General features: G+C 38.5%; 1 protein-coding gene across 2 annotated transcripts in view; it reads left to right on the top strand.

Annotated features, from left to right (window-relative positions):
* drosha (drosha ribonuclease III) overlaps positions 1-21,601 on the top strand; it is a 44,399-nt gene that overhangs the window by 2,024 nt on the left and 20,774 nt on the right. Inside the window, exons 3-16 of one of the 2 annotated variants that reach the window (XM_056253669.1) lie at positions 1,012-1,318; positions 1,786-1,927; positions 6,959-7,116; positions 9,268-9,348; positions 10,542-10,628; positions 11,312-11,398; positions 11,986-12,057; positions 12,338-12,419; positions 12,522-12,593; positions 15,586-15,755; positions 19,688-19,812; positions 20,512-20,611; positions 20,885-20,992; positions 21,421-21,528. In XM_056253669.1, coding sequence (XP_056109644.1) covers positions 1,012-1,318; positions 1,786-1,927; positions 6,959-7,116; positions 9,268-9,348; positions 10,542-10,628; positions 11,312-11,398; positions 11,986-12,057; positions 12,338-12,419; positions 12,522-12,593; positions 15,586-15,755; positions 19,688-19,812; positions 20,512-20,611; positions 20,885-20,992; positions 21,421-21,528 — 1,699 coding nt within the window. Of the gene's footprint in view, positions 1-1,011; positions 1,319-1,785; positions 1,928-6,955; positions 7,117-9,267; positions 9,349-10,541; positions 10,629-11,311; positions 11,399-11,985; positions 12,058-12,337; positions 12,420-12,521; positions 12,594-15,585; positions 15,756-19,687; positions 19,813-20,511; positions 20,612-20,884; positions 20,993-21,420; positions 21,529-21,601 lie in introns of both variants that reach the window. The other variant, XM_056253668.1, reaches the window with a different exon arrangement.

The following is a 21,601-nucleotide window of genomic DNA, read 5'->3' as shown; positions in this document are numbered from 1 at the left end:
CCCAAAAATGAAAATTCTGTCAGTAATTACTCACCCTCATGTTGTTCCAACCCCGTAAGACTTCCGTTCATCTTCGGAACACAAATTAAGATATTTTTGATGAAATCTGAGAGCTGGATCACTGCTCCATAGGCTTCTAAGGGATCGAAACTTGCCGGCCCAGAAAAGTTATTACCTACTACGTTGTGAGCTCACTATTGGCCGGCACTGATCATGTGTGTGATGTTTATAAGTTTAAACACCAGTTGTGAGTCATTAAATGCTTTAACCTCAATCACAACAAATGTATCTGTCCTGATGAAAATATGAATTTATCACATAATAAATTAACATAATTTGTCACAATACCAAAATTTCAGTAGTCTGTCTACCAATATGAGTTAAATTTCATGATTCTTGTTACCAATTTGGGTACCATATCAAAAACTATTGGAACTCTATTATTTTAATGTTTTTTTTTGTATTATTATTATTTAATGTCATGTTTATATTTAGTTGGATATAACGAAAGGATTTGCGAGCATGCAGAACCTCTGGTTAACAAATTTGTTGTATATTGAGTAGATTCTGACTTACTTTATGTCCTCTGATTGGTCATTGGGTTCACTTGCTCTTTGTCTGTGATTGGCTACAGTGCCGCAGAAACATGTTGCTGGCTGCAAAAACCTTTAATGTTCTTGTTAGAGTGTGCACACAAATATGCACTGGAGCATTTTAAAGCAGCCGCCTATCAGTGGAGACCAAATTGACCCAGTATTGGTACTACCGGTACTGCATGAATTTTTGATTTATGTAAAGAAAAGAAGAAATATTGCTTGTCATCTCTGGGTCCTTTTGACACTATTGCAGATTACCAAGTAATGACATCTTACTGCATTTTTGAGTGATTTCAGTTGTTTAAACCTCTTCAAACACACATACACACTTTTATAGACATAGTTTAATAAGTACTTTCGCTGGGTTGCCTGTTCCGTTATTTTTTACCACAGTAATATTGCCTTCATCCACCAGAGAACGATATCGGCATAGAGACGAGCCAGGTTCGCCCCCCTCAGACAGACACAGGAAACACATTCACAGTCGCTCAGGCAGTCGAGAGAGAAAGCGCCGGCGTGTGGAGGAGGAGAAAGAGAGGAGAACAGATGGAGCCTCCAGCAGTCGAGAGAGATCCGTGAACTCTAGCAGGAGTAGAGAGGCAGAGGAGACGTCCACTGACCGCCACGAGGAGGAGAAAGGAGAGGAAGAGTTACTCAAACCTGCCTGGATCCGCTGCACACATGCTGAGAACTACTACTCCAATGACCCAATGGACCAAGTGGTAATCACAGTAGTGAACTATCAAAATATCAATGATTTACTTATAGAGACTAATTAAAGGAGTAGGATTAGAAAATGACAGATCGTTCCTCTAGATGAGACCCCTATTCCTCGTCTGGGATCGTGTAGAGCCCTGTAGCTGCATTGAAACTGCAATTTGGACCTCCAACTCGCTCCACTATATGGAGAAAAATCCTGGAATGTTTTACTCAAAAATATTATTTTCTTTTCGACTGAAGAAAGACAGACATGAATATATTGGATGACTTGGGTTTAAATTATCAGGAAATTTTAATTCTGAAGTGAACTAATCCATTAAACAAAATTATACACTACACCTTTAAAATGTGCAGTATAGATGATCCAGTTTTGCACCAAATATTGTGATGGTGTTATGACCAAAATACATCAGATACTTTAACTTCAGGAGCTGTTACTTATCTTTCACATGTTATTATTCATCCGTAGGGTGACTCTACAGTCGTGGGAACCAGTAAGTTGAGAGATCTGTACGAGCGCTTTGAGGAAGAGCTTGGCCGGAGGCAGGAGCGGGCCAAATCCACCAGGCCTAAATGGGATCCACCCAAGACCAAACTGGACCAGGATCAGGGTATCGTGTCCCAAGATTTTACTATTTCAAATATGCACAGTATACTCTATAATATTTACCAACATAATATGGCTCAAATCCATTTTTAAACATAACTCGGTTCCATATATAGTGTCCAATCAAAATATTTATTTTATAATTCATAATATTGTTTATTCCATTTTTATTTCACTCTGTATGTAAAATAAAGCTAAAGAAAGCAACAAAAAAGGTTTTGCTTGAATTGAAATGTAAAAAGGGTCATTTGAAAGCCACAAGCATAGTCGAGTGGAGTAAAACATCCCAGTGCTGTTATAAGAGTGGGCAATATTTTAGAGGTGAAGACATGACTAGGTGGTTCATATGGACTTCAAAACTGAGTGAGGGTTTCATCCTGTCTGTTAAAGGGTCATGAAACCGCTAGTTACGTATGCAACTGTAGTTCTGTGAATTCCGGATGACCGCCAGAGGCAGTGCAAAGCACTAGTGTATAATCGCTGCGCCAGCTAGATAGACCGAAAATAATGTAACAACACTGTAGGGGTGACCCCGAATAGTCGAAGATTCGATGCTTCGACAGGAGGAGCCTGATTCGACTACCAATCTCACGGTCGAATCTTCGCAGAGGTGTTATTAAACGAGGATCATGTCATTTTGGCTATAGGAGTGTGCTTAATGTCTGATTTCACATAGAACTACCGATTTTCTGTCAATACGTTAATATACAGCCTATTATGATAATGCTGTCAATAAATATGTGCAAAGAAAGAAGCTTTTAATAAATATTTTTAACGTGCGTGCAGCGTGAATAAATCCAAACACCCCGTGACAGATTTAAGTTTCACTTTCGATCCGTGACCGACAGAGGAGCGTCTTGGCGACAGCCCTTTAAAAATGTCTGGGATAAGAAAATCTAAAGATGCCCACCACTCGAAAGGATATTCTCCAAGGCTGGATTTAGCATCAAGAAAACCACGATCGCACTTCTGCCGGCCGCACTTAAGCAGATGAACCCAGAATATAAACGCAACGCGTTCCTCCAATAGAAAGTCATGTAAAGCTTTTTCTTTAACGGTTTTCTATGGGAGGAAAATGCTTAACGTATAATAAAACGCGTTGCGTTCATATTCTGGGCTCATCTGCTTTTCTTTAGGCCATATGGTATGCTTTATTAATAAGGTGTGTACAGAATTTGATCTTTTAATATAACAGTTTTAGGACATTAAGCCGTTAAAGGTTTTTCACGTTTTGCGTTTTAGAATGCATTTAATCCGCGCACAGCCGCACACAATTTGAAAAGACTCAAATGGGCACAGACAGAGTGAAAGACTGGATTTTGTTTCTCGATCAGGTCTGGGTACAAGTGATTTAAAAAAATTTCAGCCGGTTCTAATTTGATTTTTGGATGCTGTGAACACGTTTAGCTAAAAAGACTGCCACTTCAGTTAAGCGTAAGCGTTTATTGTTGTTTCTGCAGTTAAAAAGACACAGTTGACAATCCTGGCCATACTTTCGTTATTTTGATAATTTATTTATTTTAATTTTATTAATTGATCACTCAGGGTGATCTAATTTAGTGATCTAACTATTTGTGAATATTTGTTCCCCTGCACTTTAGGCATTTTGCACACATTTGTTCTGCATCTTGTGACTTGATTCTGACTTATTTCGTTTTGTATTTTTATTTATTATAAATGTATATTGTGTTCTTAATTGTTGATTATTTTTCAGTGCATCGATGTTGCGCTGTAGGCCTACTTAGAGCGTGCTCGTACAGGCAATTCAGCCGATTTAATTTGATTTGCATGTGAAATGCAAATTTATTTAAGTTATTTATGTTATTTCTTAGTTTTATTGATCCGAAATGTTTTTATACATTTTCTTCTATATCTTTGTGTGATGTTCTGTACATCGTGGCTTTAAAATGTTAAAGCCCCGCCCCCTCCCCAACACTACACACGATTCGACTATTAGTCGACTATAGGCAGGACTTGACGATTCTGATTCGACTATGAAAATCCTTAGTCGGGGACACCCCTACAACACTGTAACAAGTCACGTCATATCGCAGACCGAGACGCGATGATATAAACCACAGCAACTCGGTGCCCAGCCTCAGAATGCTTTCTCGCGCATTCCGAGTGACAAGAGACTCTGGCGGTCATCCGAAATTCACAGAACCACAATAACCTTGTAGAACCACGTGAAGGTACATGGAGAAGACCAGGTAACAGCTTCGCAGACATCCGCCAAAGAAACTCCCCGTAAAGCGGCCCAAGACGAAGACGAGGCCCAAGTGGAGTGACAAGTAACACCCACTGGTAAGGGTTGATGAGATTTATTATACGATGAGAACTCTATCACCTCACAAGCGTGATAGTCTCTGTTTGGACAAAGGTGCACCTTTGCTTACCTCACCATCACAGAGAAATAACTGATCCGTATGTCTGAAAGAAGCTGTAGACTTAACATAGCACTTTAAAGCTTGTACAGGACACAGAAGATGAGACCTCCCCCCATTTGTATCTGAGAGATTGAAAGGCGGCTGAAAAGCAGCCAGATGAATAGACTGATTCACAAATTGTGGTAAAAAAAACTTTAGGGAGAAAGGGTGGATTAGGGTGAAGAATGACCCCAGAATCCTCTGGTAACCAGCGTAAACATAATTCACTCACTGACAAGCCATGCAGTTCATCAACACGTTTAGTGGAAGCAACGGCCAACAAAAAATACACTTTTAAGGACCACTTAATATCCGCAACAGCCAACGGCTCAAATGGTGGTGTACAAAGGGACTCTAGAACAAGCGGTAAGTCCCACACAGGAAAAGGAGTAGAACGAACAGGCTTTAAACGCCTCGCTCCCTTCAGAAAACTACAAACTAGGTTATGAGACCCCAGGAAAGAACGAGCAACCGGATTGTGATAAGTAGATATGGCAGCAACATAAACTTTTAAAGTGGAGGTGGCCTTGTTGTCATCAAATAGATGCTGCAAGAAACTCAATACTGTACAGTACAGTACGGTACGGCACAGTACAGTGAACTGGGTCAATTCTTTGATCCCCGCACCAAGAAGAAAATATCCTCCAACGAGCAGCAAAAGCTGTCGTGTTTAAGGAGCCCTAGCGTTTCCGATAGTGTTCACTACTGCTGATTCACAATCCATTAACGGTGATCTGGACCCAAGCGCCAAACCCAGAGCTGAAGACGAGTTTGATCTGGGTGCCAAACACGGCCGGGCCCGTGCATCTGAGAAAGAAGGTCCCGTCTGATGGGAAGCTGCCATGGTTCGCCTTATAACAGACACCATAGCCTGGCCGGCCATCGAGGTGCCTCTAAAAGCACCCTGTGCTTGTATAGGAATATATGATATAATGCTTCCCACAGAAGTGGAAATGGAGGGAACGCATACAACAGGCAACTCGGCCACTCGTGGGCTAATGCATCCTGTCCCAATGGGCTGGACGTCTCGGCTCTCGCAAACCACCAGCGGCAATGAGTGGTCATTTCCGATGCAAACAGGTCGACCTCTGCCTTGCCAAACCGTTGCCAAATCAACTGTACTACATCCGGGGGAAGTCTCCATTCCCCTGGGAGCAGCAGATCCCTGGACAGAGCATCCACCACTTTATTGTCCAATCCCAGGAGATGAACTGCCCTTAATGAAGCCAGCCGGCCCTGAGACCATGTGAGGATCTTGTGAGTTAGCTGTAAAGACGCAAGAGACCTGGTGCCGTCCTGATGATTCAAATGAAAGACCGTCGACGTGTTGTCGGACCGGACAAGCACATGACGACCCATCAGGTTTGGTATAAGAAGTATTGTAGAGCTAAGTACACTGCCTTCAACTCCAGGGGTGCTTCTCAATTCTTATTTGTGCATCCTCGTTTCCTCTCCTCGCTTCCTTTATCGGGAAGAAGCGTATTCGGACACAATTTGGAACTTGAAACGGAGATGAGAGAGCTATGATCCATGACTCCATCAATAACACGTCCTCGGTTAGCACCGTAGGCACTTAAAACTGTAATAACACCCACTCAGCAGTTAGAAAAAATCTTCGGATAGAACCGAAATTTCTATAACGTGAAACACTCACACCTAAAGTCAAATCTGCCTTCGGATAGAGCCGCGTGCCATACAATAACAGCTAGTATGCAATGAATTTAAGATATGATAATATAAATATATATACAGTGTATATATATTGAAATATATAGAATGAAAAAAATATATATATATATATATATATAACCTCCCCGTCACTCTCTTGAAACCACCATGGAAGTGAATTAAACTGCAATTCATCGACTGGCCACTTGAGGCTAGATGCAAAAGTGAGTCAAATCTGTATCTCCCCAATGTTAAAGTCTTAGGAGGGCACAGCTTACACAGCTTGGGAGGGCGAGTCCTCGCAACTCAAGTAAGCTGCACGGAACAGCGTGAAAACAAACGACCTATCAAAAGCGAGAAAGCGAAAGAGGCTAGGCACCGAGTTGCTGTGCATTATTGTCCTCGCGTCTCAGTCTGCGTCATGACGTGACTTTTTTTTTTGTTATATTCTTCTCGATCTATCTAGCTGGCACAGCGATTATCCACTAGTGCTTTGCACTGCCTCTGGCGGTCAGTAGGAATGAAACGGAACCCCTGTTTCAGCACGAGTTGCTACAAAAAGTGCTATAATCCACAAAAAGGTTTCTAATTCAAACAGTTTTATTTAAAAGGGATGTAAAATAAGTATTTGATGTCCCCAGAGTGTGTATGTGAAGTTTTAGCAATCATTGTGAAACTGCACAGCCTAGCTTTAAAGTTAACCAGTTTTCTCCTACAATTAAAACTAACGGATGGTGGTAACATGGCCTTCTATGACGTGCAACAGACACATCCCTATTAAAATCTCAGAAAATGTAGTTCAGTGTTTCATGACCTCAAAGACCTTAAATAATGTCATTAATGTTCAAGCACATGTTTTAGACAAGAGATAGTTTAAGACAAGATTTTATACAATCAAAAATGGCATGCTGTAAAAGATAAGTGTCGGTTTGTTTTAGAAGAGAGCTCCAGCGAATCAGAGTGTGAGTCTGATGGAGGTGGTAGCAGCTGCTCCAGTAGCTCTGACTCTGATGTGTTTGATGTCATCGCTGAGATTAAGAGGAAGAAAGCGCACCCTGACCGCCTCCATGAGGAGCTGTGGTACAATGACCCCGGACAGGTACGCTCCACCTTCACTGCAGACTCTTTGCTGAGAAATTTTGGTTTTATGGTATGTTTTGCTCAAATCCATTTAAAGGGGTCATGAATTGAGAAATCAATATTTCCTTGATCTTTTTGACATGCAAGAGGTAATTGTACTATAAAAATATCCTGTAAGTTTCAGAACTCAAAACTTCCTCGTAAGTCCAAAAACAGCTTTTAATGAAACCAAGCACCTAGAAGTAGACGTTACAAGATGTTTTGCCAAGTTGTGGAAAAACATAGTCTTTGCATTGCCCTCATTGTGATTCTAACATTAAGAAAATGTTTCAACTATGTAACAAGATAAACACCTTTCTATATTGTATTTGTTTAAACACTAATATAATAACTACCTTACAAATACTTAAATATAAATAAAGATGATTAAAGTCCCTGTAAAGGCAATTTCAAAAAAAAATTCTAAACACATTATAAATGTTAGAAATGTGTTGCTAAAACATATTACAAAGACTGTGAACTGTGAGGTACTGATTTGTGGAGTTAGACCGTTAAACAGTTTTTCACCATTGCTATTTTCCGGATTTTCTGGGCGGGGCTAAAACAGGGCTCGATGACGCACTGGAGCCCTTGAGCTCATGGACACGCCCCTACTTGATGACGCACTGTAGCCGCTGAGGCTGGCCGCTCCTAACAATATAGAGAGCACATTCACATCAGTTTGCCGCTCAACCGCGAGTTACTGTCAGTACTATTATTAGTAACACAGCCTACAGATTGCTAGCTACTAGCTATGCCTTCGTCACGGAAATGCGTAGGCCTACTACCTGGATGCGATCACCGGATCACGTACAAAACAGATCGGTGTCCTTATTTAAATTTCCGAAAAACGATTACATCAAGAAGAAGTGGATTAATTTTGTGAAGAGCCACCTTGATGGAGAGCTGAGGATCACCGCCAACACCCGCCTCTGTAAGTGATCATTTTACATGGGATAGTTTTATAAACTTTCGTCGGAGATAACTGTCAGGGATTCACTGATAATCCGCTGTTACTGGTGAATGGGGCCGAACCGACTCCCGCCTCAGCCTTCATCCTCCCGTCGCGCCGACAACTGGTGCCATCATCGGCAGTGCGTGCCCACTGCCCACCGTGCGAGCATCTATTCCGGCTGTAGAGTTGAGTGTGGCGAGTCGACGGCAGCTTTCCCGCGAGTGGGCGTGGTTTCAGCGCAGCCAGTGGACACGCCTCCAGCGTTTGAGAGCAGAGAATACTGCTCATTTCTTCAAGATTTTGATAGCTTATTTTATGTACTTGCTGGCTTTTTTTATCATTCAAATTTGGCTGGGTGACTAATAACTAATTTTTCTGTGGTGTGACAAACTCAAAACACATACTTAATTTTGACTTTACAGGGACTTTAATTATACCAAGCTGTTGCAGACTGGAGTATCCTTAGAATTCGATGTGTAGGTTGATTCGTTGGCTTCCAATACAGGATCAGACTCTGGTAGTTGCCATTTTCAAAACAATTCCACGTGTAATGGTGGGAACGTTGAAAATAATTTTAATATGCAAATATTATTGTTACCCAATCAGCAGTGGGCGTTTACTTTCAAAACTTGTCAAATGCGGCATCAAAACAAGAGTGTCAAAAACGAGATAGAAAATAGCATATTACTTCTAAATTAGGATATTTAAAAAAAATCTTGCTAACATTATAAGTGGACCTCAAAGGACATTATAAGATTTAGAAAAAGATGCAGTTCATGACCCCTTGAACTAGCAAACTAGTGATGCATCAAAATTAAAATAATTAAAACCAGACCATTCTGGACACTATAGGCCAGAAAATGAATCCAGAAATACTCATTTAAAATTTGGAATACCTAAACAAATTCTATTCATATTCAATTTTTATTAATATACACTTGTAACTGACTTGTTCTGCAAGGTTCTCTAAGCAATAGTACATATCTATGCTACAGCCAATGATGTTCACTCAAAACTGATTTCAAATCTGGAAAAGAAAAAGATTTCCTGAATTAGCCACTAATTCTAAATTCATGACATTTGCAAAGTATTGTTTAATGTAAGTGTAAGTATTTTTATGGTTTAAAATGAAGTTACATTTATTCTTATTCTCTTGATCATATGCTTAAATCTCAGATGAATGATGGACCATTATGCAAGTGCAGTGCCAAAGCCAGACGAACTGGAATTCGACACAGTATTTACCCCGGTGAACAGGTATACATGCCTTTTATCGAGTCACCTCATCTGTTTTAAAACCTAGTTTAGAATTCGGTTAAACGCTGTCATATGCAATCATAAAATTTGAATGTTTCTGAAGTTTAGGATTAATAAGACAACTGGAGAGGAAAAAATATGTAGAATATGAAAAGCGCAAGCAATATGGGTGCAGGAGATAAGCTTTAGTAGCTTGTGCTGAGGTGTTAGAAAAATATGTAATATTCTGAAATGATACAGTTTTGAACCCTTAATAATATCTAGATTTTTACATTAATGGGCTAAATGATTGCGGGACTATGATGTACCTAGGATTGCGAGCACTTAGTAGTTAAATATTCTCACATGTAGTACTTTGGTTGAACTCTACATTGCCTATCTGCATAGGCTTGCTGCGGTAGTCTGTTACCGGCCGTACACCGAGTACATTACTTGGGCACTGCCCCCACTGTCATTTATCTTTTTTATAGAAGTATAAACCATTTAGTTCAGTTAGATAATCGGACGCTAGTCAAGTCACATTTATTTATATAGTGCTTTTTACAATGCAGTTTTACAGAGATAACAGAAAATAATGCAACAAAGTTTGTTTCCAGAAGAAAATAGCGTCACAGTCCAGCTTGAGTAAGTCCAATGATGTTTCATTTCTGTTGTAAAAAATGTATTAATTTTGTTCATTTATATATATAGCCGCTCTGGAGAAAACCGTGATGTCATCGTCCAGCTCAGTTCAGTTTTCATATAATGGTGTCAATGCAGGCAGTTACACTGATAAACTTAGCTGCAGAGTCGCAGCACAGTGCAGCAAGAGTCAGATTTCACTAATGTTGTGTCAGTTTATTTGTAGGATACTTGACAGAATTTTAGCTCTTTTTTTTTTTTTGTCTGATGTTGGACATTGTTGCCTTTGTTAGTTTTCACTGGTGTAAAAAACAAATAAAATCATTCAGGAACTGTTTTCGTTTTATTTTAGATGTGTAGCTATATGAAGAATTTGACATGCAGTTGCACAAAATAACTTTTAATGTAAATTCTAGACATAATGGTGATTACGGTGTTGTAATAATATAATTGTGCTGTTCTTGGTATTCAGTTTTTTTCTGAGAATAATATGTTGTTTTGAATGTCATAAATGTCAGTCATCTCTCTGGGATATCAAGCTGGATTGGTGACTCTCTCTCTCTGTCTTACAGCTGGTGAAAGAGTGTCGTCCGATGAATAACAATGCCGGCAAGCTGTTCCACTATAGAATAACCGTGTCCCCACCTACCAACTTCCTGGTAGGTTTCTGTGCTGTCTTAAAGGGTTAGTTCGCCCAAAAATGAAAATTCTGTCATTAATTACTTAACTTCATGTCGTTCCAAACCCGTAAGACCTTCGTTCATTTTCGGAACAGGAATTAAGATTTTTTTGATGAAATCCGAGAGCTTTCTGGCCCCCCATAGACTGCCACTTTCACCACTTACAAAGGTTGTAAAGATATCGTTAAAATAGTCCATGTGACTTTGTGTTTGTTTTTTTTGGGCATACAAAAAGTATTCTTGTCACTTCATAAAATTAAGGTTGGACCACATGGACTATTTTAACGATGTCTTTACTACCTTTCTGGGCTTTGAAAGTGGTGATAACGTTTCAGTGTATGTGGGGTTAAGAACAATGGCATGCACAGATCTGGGGGAAATCGTGCGATACGACCGAAAATGACACTTTTGCTTCCATGATTAAAGGGGCAGGGGCCCACTGGGTCAGAAAGCTCTCTGATTTCATAAAAAATATCTTAATTTGTGTTCCAAAGATGAGCGAAGGTCTTATGGGTTTGGAACGACATGAGGGTGAGCAATTAATGACAGAATTTTCACTTTTGGGTGAACTAACCCTTTAAACTAACAAATTCAATCAAATCATTTTTTCATGTTTTCATATTGTTTCTACCATTCAATGTAACTGTTGCTCTCTCTTTCAGACAGATAGACCCACGGTTATTGAGTACGATGATCACGAGTACCTGTTTGAGGGCTTTTCCTGCTTTTCTCACACACCACTTACTAATGTAAGGATACGACTGCTGCATGGTTGCGTTCAAACTAGATAACCACATTATCTACTTATGTGGTTTATGAAATAGTTAAAAAAACATAAACTCAAGGACAGCAGATGAGCCATGCTGTGACTGTCAGTAAAGTAAACTCCACTAATAGAAATTACATCAGCAACACATAAGAAGTTTTTCTGCTTATAACTAGTTCTAGTTCATCATTCACTCATTTATATGATATTTCAAACTTGTATGACTTATTTTCTTCTGTGGAGCACAAAAGAAAATGTTTAGTAGAATGTTTTCAGTGTTTTTTGTTTCTTGCATACCTTGAAAAATTCTTCTGGGCTGTATCTGATTTTAAACATTTGTGAATGTCTCGCCTAATTGACTTGTGAGTACATTATTGTGGATTTGTTGTTGAGGGAAGTGTGAAAAGGAGGTTCAGTGGCAATTGACTACATTCCACAGATACTGTTATATATCATCAGTTGAAATTTAAGTTCATAAACTCAAAAGTGCTTATGGAGTAAAATCAGTATCGATGGGGGCGAGTATTGATGAGATTTAACATGCCACACGTGTTTTCCTCCCCGTTTTAGATCCCTTTGTGTCGGGTTATTCGCTTCAACATTGATTACACCATCCACTTTATAGAAGAGATGTCACCTGAGGTCTGTTATCAAATTTGACACTGTCCACATCTTCTCCAGTTCAAATGGCTATAATTTGCACTTTATATATACAATTAACATTCTCATAATGAGACAAACATATCTTGACACTTTTAACTGTTAACAATTATTAATGAAAATGAATTTAATGGCAATTTCATTTTCTTGCTGTCCTTACCAATCACTTTGTAATTTGAGTGCTACTTTAGACATCTTGGTTGTTTCTAGCACATGTGAAGTGACCCATGCTCTGCTATTGTAATCTGTTGTGTTTGACCAGAACTACTGCGTTAGAGGCCTGGAGCTGTTTTCCTCATACCTCTTTAAAGACATCTTAGAGTTGTACGATTGGAACCTCACAGGTAACATGCACATGCACACACAGCTATACATAAACACATTATTGGCCAGGGGTGCAAACTCCTGCCATATAGCCATAGTAATATAGTTTTGCTGTCATACAGGTCCTGAAGAAAACGGCCCCTCAGGTTGTCAGAAGTTTCATTTCATGCCACGGTTTGTTCGGTTCCTCCCGGGTGAGTTTTAAATGCCCCTCTCTCCATTTGATTGATGTTGCTTTGTGAATTACAGCAGCTTGTTAAAGTGGGCAAATGCACTACAGCTGAAAGTGAACATTTCCTCATATGCAGATGCCAAATGATTGGTAGATGTCTGATTTAAAAGTCTTAAAGAACAAAATGTAATTTTGCTAACCATTTAAAAGACATTTACTTGATTGTTATTTATTATTACTGGCATTCTTTTAAAACATATTTTTAACAATTTCTTTGTGTGAACTTATGACTTAAATGGAATGACTAATGACAGAAGCAATGTAAAGCTGCTATCCACATTTAAAATAAATGCGGATTTTTATATCAGATAAAAATTTACTAAAGTTTTTGTGTAAAAATGTTATTAATTTAATGATAACCCTTCAAAGCAGACTGTATCATATTTTATTCACAAATTTCTAAGGCCTCTAAATTCTCAAGATGTTCTTTACTGATATTTATAAAGTAATCAAGAATATATTTTATAATTTTAGTATTTCAAGAGGAACACTTACTAAATTGAATTAACTTGGATTTACTTGATTATCCATACATCGGTTTTAGAAAAAAATCATTTAAGTGTCAAATATAATACAACAGGCTTTTGAGGAATGTTCAATCATCCTTGAAATGCATTGCATTATTTAAAAAAAAAATGGGGCTAGTCCTTTGATATGCCTCATCCGACTTTATTTTAATAGGTAATGTCAACACAATAAGGAAAACACTTAATAAGAAAAAAAATGGACAACACAAATGAGTCAAGGCTCGTACCTCTTTCTCTGTAATTTTCTTGCATTACACATACAGAAGAGAGACACATCTCTGATGTGCTATTAAATACGTCATTAACAACTAGTTGTTCTGTACACACTGCATAGAAATTTTGTTGTGGATGTTACAACCTGAATTTTGGGAGTTAAAGGTGCCCTAGAATGTTTTTTTAAATTATTTTATAATGTTTCCTGGGTTGCCCTTATAATGTTAGTATGTTTTTTAGATCAAAAATAATCATTAATTAGAAATAAAAGGCATTTTTCCTAGCCTGATTTTAGCCTCTGATTTGAACACTCTGTTTGAAGGGGCGTGTCTGCTGTGAGAACCGGCCACTGCTGTGATTGGCTGACATGCTTGCATATGAAATTGCTACGTACATGTGAAACTCTCTCGAATACTTTTACTACAGATATTATACGTTTTTACAGCTATCGAGATTAACGAATCGTGAGATGTTTTTAAAGTATTTAGATCTATTCCCATCACATAAAATGTTAACGTGATGAGCATTGAGCAGATGACAGTGTGTTGATCGCGAGACTGAAGATCTAATCATTGCAAAGCAGTTTCTGCACTCTCTCTAAGGCGTTCACCAATGCAAACACGATGATGTACATACAGTAAGAGCTTCGTTGTACAGTAACGTGCGTCATTGATTTCATAACGAGTTGTCCAGATAAACTCACGCTGTGTGGAAAGATTGTTCTTTGATCGCTTTCTGTATATAATTTATTCACTATAAAAAAAGTTTGTTTTCATCCTACTAAAATAAACGGTGTGAAGTTGATATTTTAGTCACTGGCTTGACTTACTGATGCATAAACAGTATTGAACGATTTTGAGAGAAAGATTACCTGTCTGAACTTGAACAATTACACATCAGAAAGTGTTGCTTGGTAGCTCGATCCGAGGCCAGCTCTGTATTGGCCCAAGTTGAGGAAACAGTCGTCGGTGAAATGTTTGGAAATTTCCAGAGAAAATAAAATTAACCCATTGTTTCTTCAGAGGCTCGGATGAAGGAACTAAAAAATACTTTTGTGTTCATGTGTACATCCAAACACTGAGCAACGGCTATGCTTCAGCTGCGCAGATCCGCCCTCGCCTGGCATTGAGGGCTGGCATATGCAAATCTTCGGAGGCGTACATATTAATGATCCCGACTATTGCGTCATAGTCGGTATTATGTGGAGATTCGCCTGTTTTTCAGGGGTGTTTTTTAAAAACGAGATTTAAATAAGAAGGAGAAAACAATGGTGTTTGAGACTCACTGTATGTCATGTCCATGTACTGAACTCTTGTTATTTAACTATGCCAACATAAATTCAATTTCACATTCTAGGGCACCTTTAATTCGGTTGTAGAATATGGTTGTGTGACTCCTGTGAATTGCTGAACTGTGTGTACAGAACAGGCTGAAGCCTAAAAGGTGAATTGGTGAATTGACAACTCAAATCACGGACAGTGATTTATACCAAGTGGGACCTAAAGCAGTAAACAATACAAGGGGCCCAGAAATCTTAGTGATTTATAAAAGAAATTATGTATGACTCTTACTTACATGAAACACAAAAGGAGATAATCTAATGAATGTCCAGTTGGGTGAAGTGTCAGCAAAAAAAGTTGTTGGTGAAAGTTAATTTAAAGTTGTAAACCAAACTATATTTAAGTAGTTTTACAGTAAAATCATAGTTGTGGAGATTAACCTTTAAAGGTGGTTTGAAACTGCCATTGAGCACCAGAAGAAGATTATGATTGAAAATAAATGTGGTGGTTTATCAGCGAGCTGCATGTAGTTTTTTTTGTTGACACTCTCAGTGCTTTATAAAGCGTTACAGTGAATCATGATGTGTTGTACTGAATTAACCCATCAGCATATTCATTGTATTATCTCCTTTTAAGTGCTGCTGGGGAAAGTAAATTTGGTTGCCAATTCAGTTTAATATATGCATGTCCACACAAGGTGTTTTAAAATTAATTTTTTAGGGCCTGAGCACCAATGGTGTGAGGGAGCGAATTGCTCCGTTTATTATAAAATTATAATCCATTTTACAGTGGTACCTAAAGTGGCACCTAAAGCACTTTAGGTACCACTGTAAAATGGTACCACCCAGTGGTACCTAAAGTGTGACCTATAAACGTTTATTATAAAATTATAATCCATTTTACAGTGGTTTCCCTGTCTGCTCATGTGTGTCAGATGGAGGAAAGGAGGTGCTGTCAATGCACCAGGTGCTGCTGTATTTGCTGCGCAGCAGCACGGCTCTGGTTCCCGAAGAGGAGATCGCAAATATGCTACAGTGGGAGGAGCTGGAGTGGCAGAAATATGCTGAGGAGTGCAAGGGCATGATTGTCACCAACCCTGGCATGGTAAAACACATTTACACAAACATGGCATGATGTCAAGTCAGGAGCAGACTGAATATTTAAATGCCTCTGTGAGATAATGGCACAGAGGAAGTCAATGAACCTTTTTTCAATGTGATGAAACATTGTGGAATAAAATAAGAAATGGGTGAGATGCGTCTGTGAATAGTCTTTCTACACTGACCAGGGATGCTCATTTCGGTTGATTTTCCCGACCGACAACCGCCGCTCGTTATCCGAGTATTAATTGAATTAAATAAAAATAAAATTGACGAGTGTCTGTGACCCGTTAAAAATAAAAAAATTAAATTTTCACAGGTTTATTTTAACGTGCAGACAGCAGAACAGATCAACAACAGAACCTGGATTCACTTCAAATTTTCACGCACTTGACAGTGACAACAGAGAAAAACAGAATAAAATAATATAAATAAAAAACATAAAATAGGCCTACACTAAATATTTTTTTTAACTTAAATAATTAACAAATTAAGACGACAAAAAGAAAACACTGAATCCGTTTGAAGCTTTGAAAAACTGGCAATTTTTTTCCCCCCAGACTACGTTTTTTTGTTAAAGCTCCAGTCCGTAACTTTTCCTCTTTGTCGCCATCTGTCTGTTCGAAATCTGTAACTGCAGTGATTCGCGGAATTATTATCTTTACGTGGGTTGTAAATCGGCATGAAACAGCGCGGATGAACACAGTGCTTTGAGGCGAGTGCTGCTGTCAGTCACCGCGCTGTGTGGATATTGTCATACAGAATCACAGATTCACTTTTTGAAAGTTTGACCAACATAAGAATTTTCATAAGAAAATGTCTTCTGAACAAGTAAGTAACATCCATTTTTGTTCTGACCAACTAAGGGGGAAAAAGCATTCGACATGATAAGCTTCGTTAGATTTAATCAATGCGATTTACAGCAACCGTGCAAATTATAGTCTACTTTGCTCTCAAATTCATGTTAACAACATCACATCAGCATTGCGTGACTAATGTTAAATTTAATGTGTTTTATGGTTACCTGTGTAGTTCAGAATTCATATTCTCCATAATAGCAAAACGAGAAAGGCACAACAAAGGAAACTCCATAACTGTGTGAATTAAGAAAACGTACTGTTACACGATTGAACTATTGAAATGTCTTAACTTACTTGTTCAGCAGAAAAAAGCCGTCTCTTCTTCCGTTTTGAACCCCTTCAAAACACGGAGTTCACGCACTTTTCAAAAGCCCCGCCGATGTTTAAATCCTTGTGTTCGCATGAGACGGTTTCTTTCTTTTTCTCTAGCCACCTTAAATCCGAAGTACGAAGTCTTTTGGGTTTTATAACTGCTGAATCTCCAGTTGACACTGATGATTGTTGTTTGGATCTTTCTGGATGCCATAAGTTTAATTATGTAAAGTGCTGCGAGAAAAGCCTATACATCTAAACATCTCGTCACGCGCAGTATAGCCGGCTAGCCGAAACTCCTTCTTTATGTGTACGGGTGTGACGTAATGACGCAAAGACATGCTCGAATTTCCCGCGGAAACCCACCAGTACCACTGGAATTAAAATCATTATTACAAGCTAACCGTTTTGAATCTAGCTATGGCAAGCAGATAGTTTTGACCACTGGCAGAATAAGTTTTTTTTAATATAATTATTTTGGATTATTTTTAACTTAAAAAAGTTACGGACTGGAGCTTTAAATAAAATAGCAGGCCTACCTCAATCCACACATTGTCTAGTTTTTATTTTTTTTTAAAGTAACATGTCTACATGATGTGGGGTTAGTCTGGAGCGCAGCCTGTTGACCCGCGGCTGTTGAGTTACACCCTCTCCGATGGCACAGATGTCCCGGGAATACAGAGATAACGTCTCGCTAGAATGGCCATCTTCGGGAAGCAACTTTCATTTGCTTGTGGATGTTTGCTTCACAAGTGATATTGCATTGTACTTGTAACTACTGCTGTATTTTAATACCGCGTAGCATATTTTGCAAGTAACTTCATCGCCCTTTCTGTCGAAATGGTCCCACACAGTACTTTTCGCTCGCTCGCTTCATTTTGCTTGCTCAGTGAAATATGTCTGTAGGTACGTGTGGTTGCGCGTGTTGACGCGCCCCGTGAGTTAACAAATATAGGCTATATAGTATTTTTTTATAGTATTTTTTTTAACCATGCAGCAAACCAAAAAAAAAAGAAATTTTACTGTGAAACCGTTTAACTGATAGTATTAATCGGTCAAAATGTTTTACTTTCGGTTAACGGTTAAACGGTCAATATGAGCATCCCTAACACTGACATCAGTAGCTAAAAACTTTCTGCTAAAAATATTCTGCGTGTGCATTAATGCCCATCCACTTTTTCAGTTTAGTTGTTCTGGGAAATATTTTTTTCATACATTTTTTTTTTTCATAGGGATCTTAAAGGGGTCATATAATGCCATTTTTGTACAAGCTAGTATGATTCTTTAGGGTCTAAATTAAAAGTTTGTAATATACTTTAATTACAAATTCTCATTAGTATTGTAAGTAAACACTTATTTTACTTGGTCAAAAACAGCTCTGTTTTCAGCACGCCGTTTCAGTGCATATGACTTTAAATGATAATGAGCTTTGCTCACCCCGCCTCTCTGTTCTGTGCTACACCGTTTGTAACACAATAACCATAACGCGTTGTTCAGTAAAAACGTGGGATTATGAATTATATTGAGAACATCATACATAGAAAACATGCCGTAATGTACCCTGAGTGTAAACCTTAGACGCATTCATCGTGAAGCGTGCAGCTAGCGATTTGCAAAGATTAATATAAATATTAATATAAAGTTTAATAAAACGTTACACTCACTTCAGTTGTTCTAGAGGTTCAGCAGGAACACGAATATCTGGTACCGATCCTTTTTTCATGAGCAGCTTCTTAGTAAAACCAGCTTTATACTGACCCTCGTTTATAAAGCAGTCTGGTGTGAAATGATTCGCGCAAACATGAAAGCATTGACGCTGCTCGTGGGGAATATTCCCTTCGAAAACAAACTCAGCCACTGCGTCTTCAGCGGTTCGGATTTAGGAACATTAAAATGACTGCTGTGTTCGTTATTACACCCAAGAACAGAACACCACAATCGCTTAGACGCCATTCTGCTCATAGACAGTGCTCCAGCATATCAACAATGACCGCGCCGGTCCGCGCAGACTATGATTGACCGCTCCCTCATGAGCGAGGGCGGGTCTGTGTTGAAATGCTGCTGTCAATCAACAATCGTGGGAGGGGCTTCCGAGCGTGTGACGTCACACGGTCGAACGGCTCGATTTGAGACAGGAGAAAACATATAAGGAGATTAAAACAAAAACACTGGATGGATTTTTATCATTTTATGATGGTTGTGTAGTACAGGCACTGCCAACACACATTTCAGTACAATCAACTTGAAAAGTGCATGTACCATTATATGACCCCTTTAAAGTCTTTTGGTGCTTCTCAATCAGCTTCCTAGGTCAGTAGTCAGGGCAATGATTATAGTGTCGGCCATTTTAAGGGCTGTCTCAATCGCAAAATCCTACCAGTGCACTGAAACGTGCCAGCGTCTTATATTGTCCTTACCAGTGCCCGAATTCGTGAACACGATATACTGATTCACGACCTAGGAAGCTAGGGAGCTGATTGAATCACACCCTTTGTTAAAGCGTTATGAGCTATGAACCAAGCCAACCAGCAACGAGGTGAAAAAAGTAATACAAAAATAATTACTTCAGTGAAGGAATTAACTACAACCCCACGCATTGCGAATGGCAATCGAATGAAAACTGATGTTGAAATGTTCATGGGAGAAGACGTTTACCGCAAGGCTCTTTTGGCGCAATTTGCAACCTGACTCTTGCAGTCAATAAGTTCAATACTGCTGTCATGTCTTTTAATGTGTTTTTATGTGTGTGCTTATACTCACACAGAAACCCAGCTCTGTGAGGATTGACCAGTTAGACCGCGAGCAGTTCAACTCCAGTGTCATCACTTTCCCTATCATTGTGCACTTTGGTATCCGACCTGCTCAGCTTAGCTATGCCGGAGACCCACAGTAAGTGTGACCGAGCACTCGCCACTTCTCTTCTCGCTTGTTAGGTTAACTGTTAGGTTTTCTGAAGTGTTTCTTATAATAATGGATGTGCGCCACAACTAATTTCATTAAAGTTTAAACAGATATTTTGCAGCTGATTAGTCTAACAAACCCCTAGAAGAAAAAACTGTGTATCCATTTGAGATGTTTTTTTTAATTGTGAATTTATTTTGCTCAATTTATAATATGTATATTGCTTTTGTGATAATGCTATTCTGTAAAATAAAAAAGTGTTTATGAAAATCATTTATTTTGCAGTACAACTGTAAAATTACAATACTAATATTTAAATAAACTCCTAAATGCATGTTATAAGCGACCCAAACTCAGTAAATGCTGCACCACACACACTCCATCTCTGCATCTGCTCTGTGAAGACATCCTGACACTGGATCATGAGCTGCTTGTGTTTAAATGACACTTTTATTTTATAAAATAGTAGCCTAGAAGTATAATTTGATCATTTCCCTAAGCCGTATCACGATTTCCATTTTATTTTGATTAAATTGTTTAGCCTTAATCCAACAGTTAGTTAGTATTAGTTTGGATTCTATATATAGGCTTGGCTCTTTTTTGCCCAGGAGTGTCATGAATAATGATTTTTATAATAATGTGATGATGAAATAGATTAAATACTGCAGATTACTGCTTTCATTGCAGGTATCAAAAGTTGTGGAAGAGTTACGTGAAATTGCGGCACCTGCTGGCCAACAGCCCGAAGGTTAAACAAATTGACAAACAGAAGTTAACGCAAAGGGAGGTAAGTGTCTGCATGTGCTGTTTATGTATTTAGAAATAGCTAAAGTGACAGACGCATTCAAATAATAAATATGGCCACGATGGAAGGGTAGCATGATTTACTTTTTTTTTAAATAGAAATTCTTTAAAAAAAAAATAATACCACATCAAGGCTGTGCATGAAGTACATGAGCTGTTTGAAGAGTGGCAAGAGTTTTTAGTCCAGAAGTTTGGGGAAGTGTAAGTACATTGTCTTAATGGTGTGAATACTGTGTCCTAAAACTGTAATTTACAGGAAGCTCTGCAGAAGATCAGGCAGAAGAATACGATGAGAAGGGAGGTCACAGTGGAGCTCAGCAGTCAGAGTTTCTGGAAGACTGGTATTCGCTCTGATGTCTGCCAGGTATACACACACACTCCCACACAGTGTGTGCGCTAGGGATGTCAAAATCAAACTTTGAATTTTTCTCCAGATAAACTTGCACATTTGAATTTAAAACTGTTCATTTGAATTTAAGATTTTAATAAAAACAGGGATTTTATAAGTCACTTTTTTTTCTTTTCTATAAATAGTGAATAATGATTGGGCCAAATATTTGTGTTTATTTAAAAATTATTTTATTTAATAAAAATAATATTTTAATATATTATAATTAAAAATTTTATTAAATACAATTTATTATTAAATAAAAAGTATTATTTAATAAAATTATTTATAATATTTTATTATTCTGTTTTATTGTAGATATTTAATGTGTTGTGCAAAACACTTTTTCTCACACATGCTGTTGTCTTAAGAGTGTTCAGAAGTTAGGTTTTTCTTTTTTCCAGCATGCCATGATGCTTCCTGTTCTCACCCACCACATCCGCTACCACCAGTGCCTGATGCATTTGGACAAGCTGATCGGTTACATGTTCAAGGAACGATGCTTGCTGCAGGTGAGAGAAAGTGTAAAGACTTTTGTAGGGTTGTTTTTCTTCCAGGAAAATGTCATAGTTCTTGGGCATTATA

This window comes from Rhinichthys klamathensis, unplaced genomic scaffold, assembly GCF_029890125.1.
Source record: "Rhinichthys klamathensis goyatoka isolate OS25496 unplaced genomic scaffold, OSU_Roscu_1.1 h1tg000108l_1, whole genome shotgun sequence".
NCBI lineage: Eukaryota > Metazoa > Chordata > Actinopteri > Cypriniformes > Leuciscidae > Rhinichthys > Rhinichthys klamathensis.
This window is presented reverse-complemented; position numbering and strand designations above follow the sequence as displayed.